Source organism: Hippoglossus stenolepis, chromosome 19 (assembly GCF_022539355.2).
Source record: "Hippoglossus stenolepis isolate QCI-W04-F060 chromosome 19, HSTE1.2, whole genome shotgun sequence".
Taxonomy (NCBI): Eukaryota; Metazoa; Chordata; class Actinopteri; order Pleuronectiformes; family Pleuronectidae; genus Hippoglossus; species Hippoglossus stenolepis.
This window is the reverse complement of record NC_061501.1, coordinates 17,280,250-17,293,892: the sequence shown is the minus strand read 5'-3', so window position 1 is coordinate 17,293,892 and position 13,643 is coordinate 17,280,250. Positions and strand designations below refer to the sequence as shown.

The following is a 13,643-nucleotide window of genomic DNA, read 5'->3' as shown; positions in this document are numbered from 1 at the left end:
TATTAGCCTGTATCTGATGTGTGTTAATGTGTGTTAATGTGTTAATGTGTGTGTGTGTGTGTGTGTGTGTGTGTGTGTGCGTGCATGAGTGTTTGTGTGTCTGTGAGAAAAAAGCACGGTGATGGAGATGAGCAGCAGATTGTACAAAACTAAAATAAAAAAGAAATGGCACAATAGAGTATGAAATGTGGAATTCAATGTCGACAAACTGGCTGAACGTCTTCTGCTTCTTGTTCTGTGTCTTACTCACACACACACACACACACACACACACGCTCCCACACGCAGGTGGCCGGGCTGTGAATTTGAGGAATGGAACCTGACGTTGGACGTGAAATGAAACCGAACAAGACGAGAGCAGCCTCAGAGTGACTCTTCAAATCAGAGTGTGTTTTTAACCTTCCTGCAGCCTAATGTCTGTATGAGCGGGACAGAGTTTTACTGATGTTGTGGGGACCGACATGAGTTTACCCAGTCTAATAAAGGTGGTTTGTTTTCCTTATGGGGACAGGAGTCTGTAAATCATTACATTTCTAGATGACATGTCTTAAATGTTAGGTTTAGCTGAAGAGGACACGACTGTGTGAGCATGTGTGGTGAGAAGGCGACTGGATATTTGAGGTGTTGACCATCTTGCTGCCACAAGGGGGCGATGAAGACTACAGTGGTTCCTGTTTGTTCCACTGGGGCTCAAGTATCAGCCTTTGTTCATTTTTACTGAGGGATGACAAAACAGTATCAGATCGTTGCACGTTGCCGCTCTTCTCCGGTGACGCAGCACTTCTGGGCGGGTTCGTCGTCAGCGTGCGTGTGAGCGTGTCAGGGGCAGACGGCAAATTATTCAAACTCATTGCGGTTTGGTTGCAGCGATACAATCCAGAAAAGGTGACGCTTTGTCAGAGCACATTATAGATTTGCATATGTGCCTCCTGAGGCCAGAATTGGAAGGAATTTTTTTCAAGTGAGCCAAAGGAGACGCAAGGAGACAAGGACAAGCACACACAAAATGAAGACAGAGAGTTGACAAACAGCCACAAAGACACTTAATACAACAACAACAGACACGCAGGATGTCATTTGTAGTCACTTTGTGTCCCTTTCCGTCCGGGTGTCTTGTTCCGATGCGGTGACCTTTCACGTGTCTGTTCCGTGCTGCACCCAGAGGCCTGTTGTCTCACGATCCATCTCTACGACTGTACTTGTGAAACCAAACAGTGGACGCAGCAGGGAACAGGAGTGACAGCGCGTGGGAGGTGTCAGTGGTTTCTCAATCCTGTTTCTCGCCTGAGGGCTCAATCATTAGTTTGAACCAAAGGGTCATTAGTTCAAGATTGCTAGTTAAAGAACACTTCCCGATTACTTCACGGCCTGGAATTCTTTTGTCACAGCTCGTTGTGCAATGAAGACGTTTTCCAAAAAGCACAGAAAGTTCATGTTTTTCTCACAGTAGAGCAGCCGACTCTGTGTGTGGATTATATTTATAAAGAGCTGCATCAGCCCTGTATAAGAACCAAGGGTGATGCAGCCCACAGCTGGTGATCCCTTCACCTTGAAGCTCACACACGTGCTCTTAAAGAAAACCATCAGGCTGTGACGCCTGCTTAGAGCCTGAACAATACTTTCATTCAGCCGAGTGTCAGGGAGGAGCGTGGATCAACAATAGCGAGCGCTCCCACACACAGACCTTCAGCCACCGAGACGCATTCAGGAAGAAAAAAGGCAACAAGCTCCTTCGCTTCAGGGGGCGACATTCACAGGAGGATGAAAGAGAACAGCACTTCCATCGGTTGTTGGTTCCTCAAACCATTAAAACAAGCTAATGAATTTACAGCGCTGAGGCAAAGTGTGTCACCACAAACTCATTGATCAAACATACACGGTGAATAACACGTCCATCTGTATCTTCACATCTGGATGGAGAAAAGAATCGAAAAATAATAACATTGTATTGATGATTTTGCATTTTTTAAACGAGCTTCTTGTAATTATGCTGTGGTTTTTTGGTTTGTCAGCAATGTTCTGATTGGATGCTTTCCCAGTTTTGGATGAGATCCATAGCTCTCGCTCCGATTTAGTTGCTGCGAGTCGCTTTGGACTAAAGAATCTGGAGTAATGATGGTTTCAGGGCGATTTCACACCCATGTTGTTTGGTCCGGACCTTCTGACTTGTCTGTTTGGTGTCGCAACCAAAATAACAGGTGTGAAAAGCGCCCCAGGCTACAGTCCGGACCTACGCACCAAGATTTCATCTGACCTGAAGAGGTGGCCTCACTTCGCATCAAACTGACCCATGATTTGCTTTGTTTGCACTGAGAAAACACACTTTTTTGGGAAAGTTCGGACTTTTGGATCAGTTGCAGGAAGTTGAGAAATCATTAAATAATAGAAGAAGAAAAAGAATAGGAAGTGTCTCGTAGGATTGTTTCCATTGTGTTTACACAACGTTAATGTTGCTGGTAGTAATAGCATCATGTTACAGTAGGTTTATTAATTTTATTTATTAAAAAGTTGCCGATGTCAGACGCACGCCCATCTACAAACCAATCCATGTCAAGTATAGGTGGTGACGGCAGGATGTTCGTATGTGACACATATTTCATGAAAATCAAATAAAATCTCATTAGAATCATTAAAAACGCAATAAATGATTTAGACAAAACACCTTTTCATCCAAAAATACAAGATTGTTCAAAACATCACAGCTGAAGACCAAGTTTCCTTCATTTGATTTTATTTGTCCAGAATTAAAGTAGAAATACTGGAGTTATACAGATGATTGCCTCATGTCGTTGTAGCTGAACTTGTGCAACTTGATAATGTGGACAGAAAGCAGGAGCCAAACAATGTGATCGGATACAAAGCAAAGTTTTGGAGACGAGCGAAAAGTGCAACACTTTCTCTGTCGTGGGGTCACATCCAGGGGCCTGGCCTCAGCCGATCCTCGACTCCTGATTGGCTACTTAAGAAAACAAGCCTCATTAACATGCCACACAGCGCTAGCAACAAGCAGGTAACCATGGATACACTGCGCTGGAAACCTGTCTGTTGTTTTACTGGCCTCCTACTCTCCTTCACTTCTCTCTCGACCTTCACACTCTATTCTTCCTCCTCCTTTCTTCCTCTCTTCATTCTTGTCTGCAGTGTGCACGGCGGCTACTACAATCAACCGCTCACCAGTCACCATGGCAACCAGGGGCCTGAAAACACAACACCACCGTATGATCAGACTGTGGTGATCTGGTCGACCACTCGTGTGCTGTCGTTCATTTCCACGCACTCCACCTCCTGTCTCGGCCCCTCTCCTCCAGGCCCTTGGCCCTGGGTCTTGGAGGGGGGCAGGAAGGTGAGGAGGGTGGGCAGGAACGCCAGCGTGTGCAGCGCCGAGCATCCGGCCGTGAGGGTGAGGCAGCGGAACAGTGTATGTGTGAGGTTGGACCGCACGGAGCCAACAGGCACCAGGGCGGCGCTGTAGCAGATGAGCGTCTGTAGAGAGGGAACTCCGTGTCTCTCCAGCGCCACTCTCACCCAGCGAGTCCTGCTCTCGCCCCGGCCCGAGGCAAAGCCACAGAGGAGGGGCCCGCTGCAGTCCGCCGAGTGTCCCAACGCCGAGATCAGACACAACACGGACATGCAATCCAGCTCCACGCCCCATAAGGTCATGAAGCCCAGCACGCCGAACTGCACGGAGAGCAGGGTGAGGCCCAGCCAGACGGAGACCAGCGGCTCCACGACGGCCAGCGAGGACAGACCCAACAGGAAGAGCACCGCCAGCAGTGAGTGTCTGAGGGGGGAGCTCACCGCTGCAGCGTAGCGGTCCAGGTAGACAAAGGAGGGGTTAAAGATTAGGAAGCGAACGCGCGAGGTCAGTGACAAGCGCCGCAGCGTGTCCAGCAGCACTGACATCTCCTCACGCTTGTTCTCCGTCGTCTTGGCCACCAGGAAGATCCTCGACGCGGCCACGTCCGGCTCCTCGCCCTGACCGCGCTCGGCAAATATGATGTCGTCTGCGAAGTGGGCGAACTGCGGCTCGTGGAGGAAGGCGTGGCGGAGTGTGTGGGTAAAGTTTTCCCGCGGCTGGCTGGTGGACTGGTTGCGGTCCGACAGGTAGTTCAGGTACGCCTCCAGCCAGCTGATTCTCTGGAAGCCTTTGGCGTATTCCAGCAGGTCCCGCTGCACTGATGCATTCCAGTAGGGGGCGCTTTCGTAGATATAAAATCCAATGACGGGGGAGTACGAGCTGAAATATCGCTGCTGGGCACGGGTGTACAATACTGTCGTTGTATCCATGGCAACCAGCGCACTGGGGTCCGAACCCTGCGTCACCTGTTGACGACAGAAAGTGTTAGTGTCAGACTGAGCAGAACATTTCTGATGGTGTGTGTGTCTGTGTGTGTGTGTGTGTATGTGTGTGTGTGTGTGTGTGCGTGCGTGCGTGCGTGCGCTTCACCTGCAGAAAGCCCATCAATCCAAAGGAGATGTAAACCAGGTACAGCAGAACCACAAAGGGTTTGACGTAAGTGTTTGTGATCCAGTCTCCATAGCAACGCCTCACGCACCCCAGCAAAAGGTGAGAGTCCTGAGGATGAGGCTCTGCGCTGACCGTGGACTGTGTGTGAGAGACGTGAGAGGGCGGATGTACGTGCGTGGTGTTTTCCACATGTTCGTGTCCGTGTGAGTTATGGTTGTTTCCGGTGTGAGGGTGCGTGTGTGCGTGTGTGTGCGTCAGGTTGGGATTCGGTGGGTGAGTGTGACTGTGTGCGACCCCGTGTGGTGCGTTGGTGGTTTGAGTCTCGTCCTGGTAGCGGGTGTACATCAGACACCTGTACCAGGCCGGTTTAGAGTCCAGCCGGTCCGGTTTCGGGACTCTCCGGCAGAAGCAGCCATGTCGGTATCCTGTCTCTAAGTAGCCGGTGAACACCAGGCAGGAGCTGTAGAAGGACAACATGTAAACATAGCTGATGGTGACGGCTAAGGCGGCGGTGCGGCAGAACAGTCTGACGGCCTCCATGTTGGTGAGCGGCGAGGCGGCCAGGCCCAGGGTCATCAGGTGGAGCATGGTGGAGCCGGAGAACCGCAGCATGACATCCTCGAAGACGCTCGCCACGCGCTCCTTCACGTGCTGGTCCTCCCGTGTCCGTCTCCACGACGACAGCATCTCGAAGGAGCCGAAGAGCCCGTGACCTGACGGGAAACAGAAAGAGAGATGGAGGATTTATATCGGAGGGTTGTGCTTTATTACAGATGTACCCAGACGAAATTACTCAAGGGTGACTTTTATGTATTTATAAATTTAAATCTGCACATAATCAATATTTTTATAACAGGAGCTGATAGAATTAGAGTTAAAGAGATTATCCTAATCCATCACTGGGAAAGAGACGGGTGAAACGAATTTCCGAAGCCATCCGACAAGCACTTTGGACGTAGAAAATCATCTCCTTACGTTAAATGGAGTCACGCAGCGAAAACTCAATGCAAAGGTCCATGACTTGGCAGTTTCCCTCAGAGCTAACAAGCATTTTTGATTCTTTAAGCTCATTGACTCACACACTGGAGTAACTCGTACTTAGATGGATGCGTAAACCCAGCACCTGCTTCCTGACATGTGATGATATGTCAGTGTTGTGTTTCCGACTTGTTGCACCAAAAAAAAACTATAAATGCAGCTTTAAATAACAACTAAAAGATTTGTTAAAGGCAGCTGTGCATTTCCTTGAAGAGTAGCTGCTGCTTGATTCTACACACGTCCCTAACTGATGCTACGCTAACCTCAATGTTCAACATTTCTCTCCAAAGCACACAGTGGTTTTGTGGGAATAACAAGAAAAAATAAATCCTCAAAATCAAAGTTGTTCCTCAGAAACCACAGCGCTATAAATCCGAGCTTATTTCCAACCAACCCGATTTCTTTTTCTACATTTCTTTTGATTGATCCCTTTTGGCCTCGTTCTACGTAGCACAAGGAAGTGGAAGTGGAACTGAGCCTGTTCTTTATATGTCACACCGCAACTGTAAATATGTGAAACGACAGAAGTTACCCACCATGGAAATGCTGTTTTCTCCTGACTTTGAGGATTTTAACCATTGCAGCAGCAGCAGCATAGTAATACAACTTATTCCCAGTTCTACATGAATAAAGCTAAACATTTTGAAAACTATGCTTTGATGAATATACAGATTTACAGCTTCTAACCAGGTAACATCTGGAAACGTCAATTCCCATTTGTCGGTCGACATCTCATGTAAAGACGTCCACTCTCATGTGCAGGCACATACGTGTTAATATGCATGAAGCAGATGGTTTTTAATGGTTGCCTCGTCGGTGGTTGCCATGGCACCCGTGAGTCACCAGTGACACAAGTACCTCCCCCTCCCTCCCCCTCTCTCTCTCTATTGACCTCGCCATGGCAAAACACTTAACACCTTAGCAGAGGCTTAACATAACAACACTTCGGGCGTGGGTGCAGCCGAGAAAGTCTGCAGATCTCTTGCGCGCGTGCGTGTGCAAAAGAGTTGGATCTGCCTTGTGAGGCAATTCATAAATACAAAAAACATGCAACTCGGAATTGTCTCTGGCCTGTGATGAAACAACAGATGCAACAAACACAGCCCAACGAGTCATCTTTGTACGTGGGATCACTGCAGAGTTTGATACGAGGGAGGAACTGTTGTCTTTGCGATCGATACACGGCTCCACCCCGGGAGAGGATTTTGATTGAAAAACTCGATTTGGGCTAAAAACCAGCTGTGAGTAGCATCATCATCACTATCATTTGACATCGGACACAAACCTGAGCAGCTTCAGCCTTCACTTTAGAGAGGATAGTGTGATATATGTGTTCAATAATTAAGTTATGACTCCCTCAGAAGGAAAAAGGATTCCCCACCCTGGCTGCGGTTTACTATTCACCACATTAACATCTATTTATGTTTGGAACCAGCTTTGCAAATTAATAAGTCTTAAAACACATCTTCATTTACGACCTCCTCTTATTCTTATCTTTCACAGTAATCCAGCACATTTGTCTTTTTTTCCTCTCCTCACACTTCCTCCCACCTTTTTCTTTCTGCCCACCGGCATTATGAAACCACCCCAGTCCCCGTCTGCTCGTCTTCCTCCTAACTTCATTTTCTGCTCAGAGAATCTGTATCTCAGCCCCCGTTTGGAGTGATATTCCATCAAACCCCCCTCTTCATCTCTTTTCCGCATGTTTCCTCTGTTCACTCTACGGTTATTTTAAGCCTGTAACAGCAGCTTTTCCTCCTCCACATTACACAGTAATTATGGTATAGACTACATGTGTGTATTAGCAGCTACGCACAGCACATCCCAGTGTGTAGTATTTATGCACTCGAGATAAACTGCCTGTACTCCCTCACATGCGTTTTCACTTTACTCCTCGTTTGATCATATTATATTTACTGCATCATGACTTCTTCTGTCTGCTGTTTAAAAGCAGTTTATATAAACAAAGCCAATTAAAACATATATATATATTTAGAAATCTTTATTGTTAACATCCATGTTTACTTAACCTGGCGATTTTCTTTCTCAATTCATCATTTATGCAACTGCCAAGCAAAAACTGAAAATTAGGAGCCATCCCTGAGTAATATCCCTCATTTTCTATTTATGACCTATACTGCAGCCAGCCACCAGGTGATTGAGACACTTTGGCTTCACTTTTGGGAAGATGTCCATCTTTATATAGGAAAAACCCATTTCATTTCATTTAAGCCTGGATCTGCACAATGGTGCAAAGGGGGCTAAAGCTTTTTTAATTTATTTAACACTAAGAGTTAGTGCCTTTGGTGAATATGCGCTTTACTGAGTCCAATTCTGGTTGTAGCGGTTTGGACGGCATTCACAAACCAATTCGTCATGTTGCTGCAGATAGAAACATCAAATTATAAAACGTTTAAATCACTTTGTTCTGAAAGTCAAACAACGCACAGAGTGGAAAATCTTCTGCTCTGGATTGGCTCCAACTCAACCACTTTGATTTTCAGAACCTTTTCAGTTTGAGCTTTCTCTCCCTGTCAGAAAACCGGCCTCCCCCTCACCGACTAAACCACTTGTCAGTCACATTGATGATGTGTCGACTTTGAAATGGCGTTCAGCCTGAGGCTGGCATCTGCAGGACCCGTCACAGGTGCTGAGAGAGCAGACCCCAGACAGTCTGGGACTTAAAAACAGAACCACAGTCGGTCTGTCATGTAGCAGCTTCGCTTTTCTGTGATTTTTCTCTGCTTTTATGTCGTTGTTGCTTATTTATTTGTTGTTTAACCATCAGAAAATATATCCGTTTGAAACTCACCCAGCATGACAAAGGGGATCCCCAGGTACGTGGAGTTGTAGGTGGCCCCGGTCAGGTTCAGTATCCCAGCAGCAGTGAGGCCCGACAGTGTGATTGACAGCAAAGCCAGGAGTCCCAACCAGGGTTTGGACCTCACACAGTCCCTCATAGAGCAGCAGAGGACGGCCAACACGCCGCACGCCCCCAAGCTGACCAACAGGGGGCGATGTGCCAGCACTGACGAGAACTGGAAGTCTGTCCTCAGAGAAGAGGAAGTGGAGGGGTAGAGCCCCAGCTTCGGGTGCAACGCCGCAAAGTGCTGCAACTCTGCACAGAAGGCCTTCTCCCATTGGCCGGCCACCCGGTCCATGAGGCCGCCTCGGGCTTGGAGGTAGTAGGTGAGCTGCAGCGCCCGAGCAGAGCGCACACCTTCGCCTTTGCCCCCTGTCCCCAGACCTCGCACCGCCCCGCTGGGACCCCACCCCTGCACCCCGCCCAGCTGGTGTCCGATGTACGCCTGGCGCCCGTCCGCCAGCTGCGTGATCGGGTACCGCAGGACCGGGGCGGAGATGTTGGAGGTGCGAGCTGACTGGATCTCCTCCATGGCGCGGATGATGTCATCAATGATGCAGACGTTCTTGTCGTCCGGGAGGCAGAGGTAGGAGAAGGAGTAGTTGAAGCTGTTGAGGCCTGAGGCCGGGACCGTCACCTGCATCTGGTAGATCCGCCTGTGGAGCTGTGTGCAGAAGAACACACAGACAACAAAGAGGTTCATTAAGTGAGCTGAGCTTACTAGAGCCCAATTTTATCTGGATAAAGTGCAACAGGCTTAAAAAGAAAGATCCATGAAAGTTTCTCTATGTGCAAAGGGGGACGACTTTGTGTATTTTGACTTTGCAGGTGTTTGTGTAAAGGGCGTCTGTGGAAATGTGTGTGTTTGTCTGTGTGTCTTCACCCGACAGCATAACAATAGTGGTCTCTGAATTCTCCTCCGTCCACCGAGAGGACAGCAGTGCCAGCATCCAGCACAGTGCTGGTTACTAAGCAACAGGCCTGATGCCAGTGTCTGCCACAGCCAATATGGGTGGCTTGTTGTGTGTGTGTGTGTGCGTGTGTTGTGCGTGTGCGTGTGTACGTGCAGGAAAGTCAGTTAAAATTGATTTATTTTGAAAGTTACTTCCTTGAACCACCCTGTCCTGAGGTTGTAAGATACAAACATTGATAAAATTGTTCATTTAATTTGAATGATTCCAATCTTTCTTTATTGCTGTTAGTAGTTTCCTGGTACGAGCCATACAAATTCCTGGACATGAAATGCGATGATATTGTTTTTCACATACGAACAATGTCACAGGAAATGTTTTTGGTCAGAGTTGTTCACAACAACAGGAAAAAGACACAACACTGCACACAACATATGCTATTGTCATAATAATATGATTTTAACAACCTTAGAGCTGCTTGGACTTTAAGGGTTTGGGAACGTTTGTTTAAATCTGAATGTCTTGGTGTGATTATCATATATTCTACATAAACAAGAGTATTTTATATAAAAAAATTGAATGGATTTTAAAACGACCCATCTCAATAGTTACCAAGTCAGTTTACTTAAAATCCCAAATGTGAACCTCATGGTGGCGCTACAGGAGGAGTGAGGGGCGGACACCAGTCAGCCATGACTGTGACTACAGTATTTTATGGGAACAGCTGTTGAGATATTTCAGTCCGGTACAAAGAGACCAATAAAAACACTGCTGCATTTCCAAGGCCCTGATGTTTGTTTGTGTGTCGTCACATCACATTGAGGGAAATTTAACACGGCTATCGAATACAATGGAGACGTATGCAAGCAGCAAACATCTGTCTGAAACATCTGCGGCGAATGCCCGACTGTTTCCACTTGTTCAAAAAGCATCTTTGGACTCACACAGCTGCACAGACACTAATCAATGATGCACAGAATAAATAACAGAAGAGGAAGACATGTCTGTTTCTTCACCTCAGCCGAGTGCAGTCAATGGTTGTGACTCACAATTCCTACTATTATTTCAAGGGCTGGTTTCACTGCTCCTGCAACCACAGCTGCTGCAGCATCCTCTGAGAGCGAGCGCATGCAACAAGTACCCGGGCAGAGAGGGGATGCTGAAAGGCTTTCTGGGAAATAAAAGAACTCGCACCCTGCAGTAGACGAGGCAGCGGAGACAGAAGATGAAAAGGGATAATAACAGAATCTTCTCTCAGATGATGTGTAACAATGTAAGGTTATATAACAGTGGATGTTTCTCTTTCATGCACCAACCTGCTTTTTCTCTCTGTGGCAGTAAATGAGGCACGGAGCCTTAAAGCAACCAGGCTCTAAGTGTGGCAGTCCTCCGTGGACCGACGCCGTTTACTTAAACTGGGTCACGATAAAGCAGCTTTCAGGCGTGCACTGGAATCTGGATGTTTTCCAGAACTTTTCCTGCCAACCTCTAAGTAAAAATGTCTGGAAAATGTCCAAGTGAGCCCATGTGAGAATAGTACGACCGAGTATGAGGGTCATGTTAAAGGAAGGAGAAACTTACGAGAATAAATCCATTTTCCTGTTGTTGTGAACGAGTCACTTCATATGTGAGAGACAAGCTCTGGAAAATGTCTGGACTCAATTTTCCAGAGTTGATGTCTGAAAACAGCTTAAGAGACCGATGGAAACACCGACACAAGCTACACATTAGAGCTTTAAGACTCAGGTCTATTAGTCAGCACGCTCTGATTACAAACTCATAACTTCATCAAATCTTTTGACTAATTGCTCCAGAGGTGTCGAGCTTATCCTCGTAAATCAACCATAAGAAGACCGGCGTGGAGACAAGGGGCGTCTGTGCTCCTCTTTGTAATTAAAATGCTCCGCTCCATAACTTTTAAGGTTGTCTTGGACGCTTGCAACAGGACGCCGGCTTTACGTTTAATTACCGTCAATCAGTGAGGACGAGGAGGAAGACACGTCAGTGCTCGGTGTTTGTCCTCGGGCCGGCAGACGCTGACCTTCGACCTCAGTGTGTGTCTGTGCAGGGTTTGTTCTTACAGCTTGACTGGATTTTTGATGTGACGTCTTTTATGCAACTTAAAGAGCTAAAGTGGCAGATTTTCCTCCTTCTGCAGCGATGCGTGGATGGAAGCAGCCCCTGGGAACTTCTCCAGGGAACTTTACAGTCCTTAAATCACTGATTAAATGTGTGTGTGTGTGTGTGTGTGTGTGTGTGTGTGTGTGTGTGTGTGTGTGTGTGAGAGAGAGAGAGAGAGATGGTGCACGCCCTACAAACATTACTTCTTCAAAATAAAAAACGAAGCAATTTAAAAATGGGAAAATTATATTTTGAAGCTGGCTCCATTTATATATTTTTACTCTATTTCATTTTAATACAAGACTTTCTTCCCATGATGTTACTGAATTAGGCTATAATTATATTATATATGTTTTTCAGGGCCGATATCCATTAAATCCCATTGACTTTATAGAAATAGTTTGGAAATGTTTCTTTTTAAGTCCAGATTGAAAACCTAAGTGCCTTCAACTCAACTATTTAACAAAATCTAAGGTCAAACCATCTTTGCATTTTATTTGACTATTTAACACATTTATATTAACAGTTTTTTACAGGTTTATCATTTAAATGTCTCTGACCTCGTTTGTTCTTCTGTTCTTTCCTTAACGTGCTTTTTGATTTTAACCTGATTTCCCTTCTGCCCCTCGGATCTACCTGTGTCTGGAATGTGCCTGGTCTTGCAGTGCGCGTGCACATACCTTCAGTATGGTGTCCAGGTGACCCGGGTCCAGCACGCTCCCCTTTCGGCTGGTGACGATCACGCGGCCGTACCGACCGGGCGTCTGCAGGTCCGAGTAGAGCGCGTGCTTGGACCGGTTCACCGGGAACAGGCTGTCCACCAGGTTGCCCTCGATCTTGGCCAGGCTGTGCTTGGGTGCGAGCAGGTTCTCCACGTCCTCCTCCACGCGGTACCGGCTGAAGCTGGCGCCGAGCAGGATGGAGAGGAGCACGGGCGCCGAGGCGAAGAACACCGGGTGGCTCGCCACGAACCGGCCCAGCGCGTGGAAGGTGGTCCGCAGGCCCGCGTGCAACACCTGGCGCAGCATCCTAGCGCGCGGCCGCGGCTCGAGCCTCTCCCACCGACCGGAAAGCCCCGGAGCACTGGAGAGCATCAGGGGCCGCCGGACGCATCGATGGGCTCCGTGGCTCTCAGCCCGCGGGAGGAGAGGTGACGCCGGGTGGTGGCAGGATCTGTCCCCGGAGCAGGAGGTCAGCAGCCGGGGAGAAGCCAGCCCTCCTCCGGTCACAGGGGCGCCGCGTTCCCCGGGGTTCTCTCATCCGCTGGATCAACACAGAGGACACAAGTGCGTTAGAGGATCCGGCGTCTGCAACATGTCGACATTCAGCAGCCTCCACCCCGGTGCCTTCCCGCGCCCTTCAACCTGCACGGATCCGTGCGCAACAGAAAAAGCATCGCAGCGCCAAATCGCGCTCGTAATTAGATTATCACACCTCAGCCTCTCCGGTGTGGAGCCGCGCACTCGGACAGGTTGCAGTCACACACCGGCTGGGGGGGGTTTGGGGGTTGGGGGGGTGCACATACCTGCAGAGGGGAACCAGGGGCCCGACCCCGTGATGACGGAGATCCTCTCATTCATCGCGTCCAGCTCCACCCTTCATCACCGCGCAGCCCGATGCGTGGTGTCGTGGTGTCGTGGTCCGGTAGCCTGGCTGAAAGTGACGCGGTGTGCACGCGTGCACCGGGGGGTGGGGATGCCGGCGGAGCGGATCAGTCCGGTGTTTGGGTTTTCCTCTGCGGCAGAAGGCGTCCCTGTCCTCCGCCCTCTCCTCCTCTCCGCGTCGCTCCTCTGTTGCTGTGGCGGAGCCGCTGGTTGTGCTCCTCCGCCGCCGGGCTGCTGTCTCCCGGCAGCTCTGCTCGGATCGGTGGGAAGTCACGTCACTGATTACCGGCTTCAAACCGGGAACCGTCTCTCTCTCTCTCTCTCTCTCTGTCTCTCTCTCTTCCCCTCTGAGACCCCTTCTCCTGCCCCGCCCCTCTCTCTCTCTCTCTCTCTCTCTCTCTCTCTCTCTTCTGATGCCACAATGCAGAGAAACAAACACTCATTAGACTGAGTGGCACTGAGTGTGTGTCTGTGTCTGTGTCTGTGTGTGTGTGCAGAAATTATCCTATAATATTTCTATTAATCCAGATCAAAATATTTTACAGCATTTTATATTGTATAGTGGCTCTTTGTGTGCATAACACAATGGCAAACTCACAACAACAGAAAACACACCAAAAATCACTAAACATAAAAAA

General features: G+C 48.4%; 1 protein-coding gene across 1 annotated transcript; it reads right to left on the bottom strand.

Annotated features, from left to right (window-relative positions):
* Nucleotides 1–2,714: 2,714 nt before the first annotated feature.
* ptchd1 (patched domain containing 1) lies at nt 2,715–13,370 on the bottom strand. Its single transcript, XM_035141869.2, has 5 exons — nt 12,927–13,370; nt 12,082–12,664; nt 8,319–9,033; nt 4,448–5,181; nt 2,715–4,323 (listed from the first exon to the last, which is right to left on the bottom strand). The coding sequence occupies exons 2-5, from the start codon at nt 12,493–12,495 to the stop codon at nt 3,223–3,225; spliced, it is 2,964 nt and encodes a 987-aa protein (XP_034997760.2). The 5' UTR covers nt 12,496–12,664; nt 12,927–13,370; the 3' UTR covers nt 2,715–3,222.
* Nucleotides 13,371–13,643: the final 273 nt, after the last annotated feature.

Bases quoted from the DNA above. Each gene is read 5' to 3' on its own strand.
- ptchd1 (XM_035141869.2), bottom strand. From the start codon at position 12,495: ATGCTCTCCAGTGCTCCGGGGCTTTCCGGTCGGTGGGAGAGGCTCGAG. The intron at 5,182-8,318 runs GTGAGTTTCAAA...GTTTCCCGTCAG, and splicing joins GATCCCCTTTGTCATGCTGG to GTCACGGGCTCTTCGGCTCC. The intron at 4,324-4,447 runs GTGAAGCGCACG...TGTCGTCAACAG, and splicing joins GATTGATGGGCTTTCTGCAG to GTGACGCAGGGTTCGGACCC.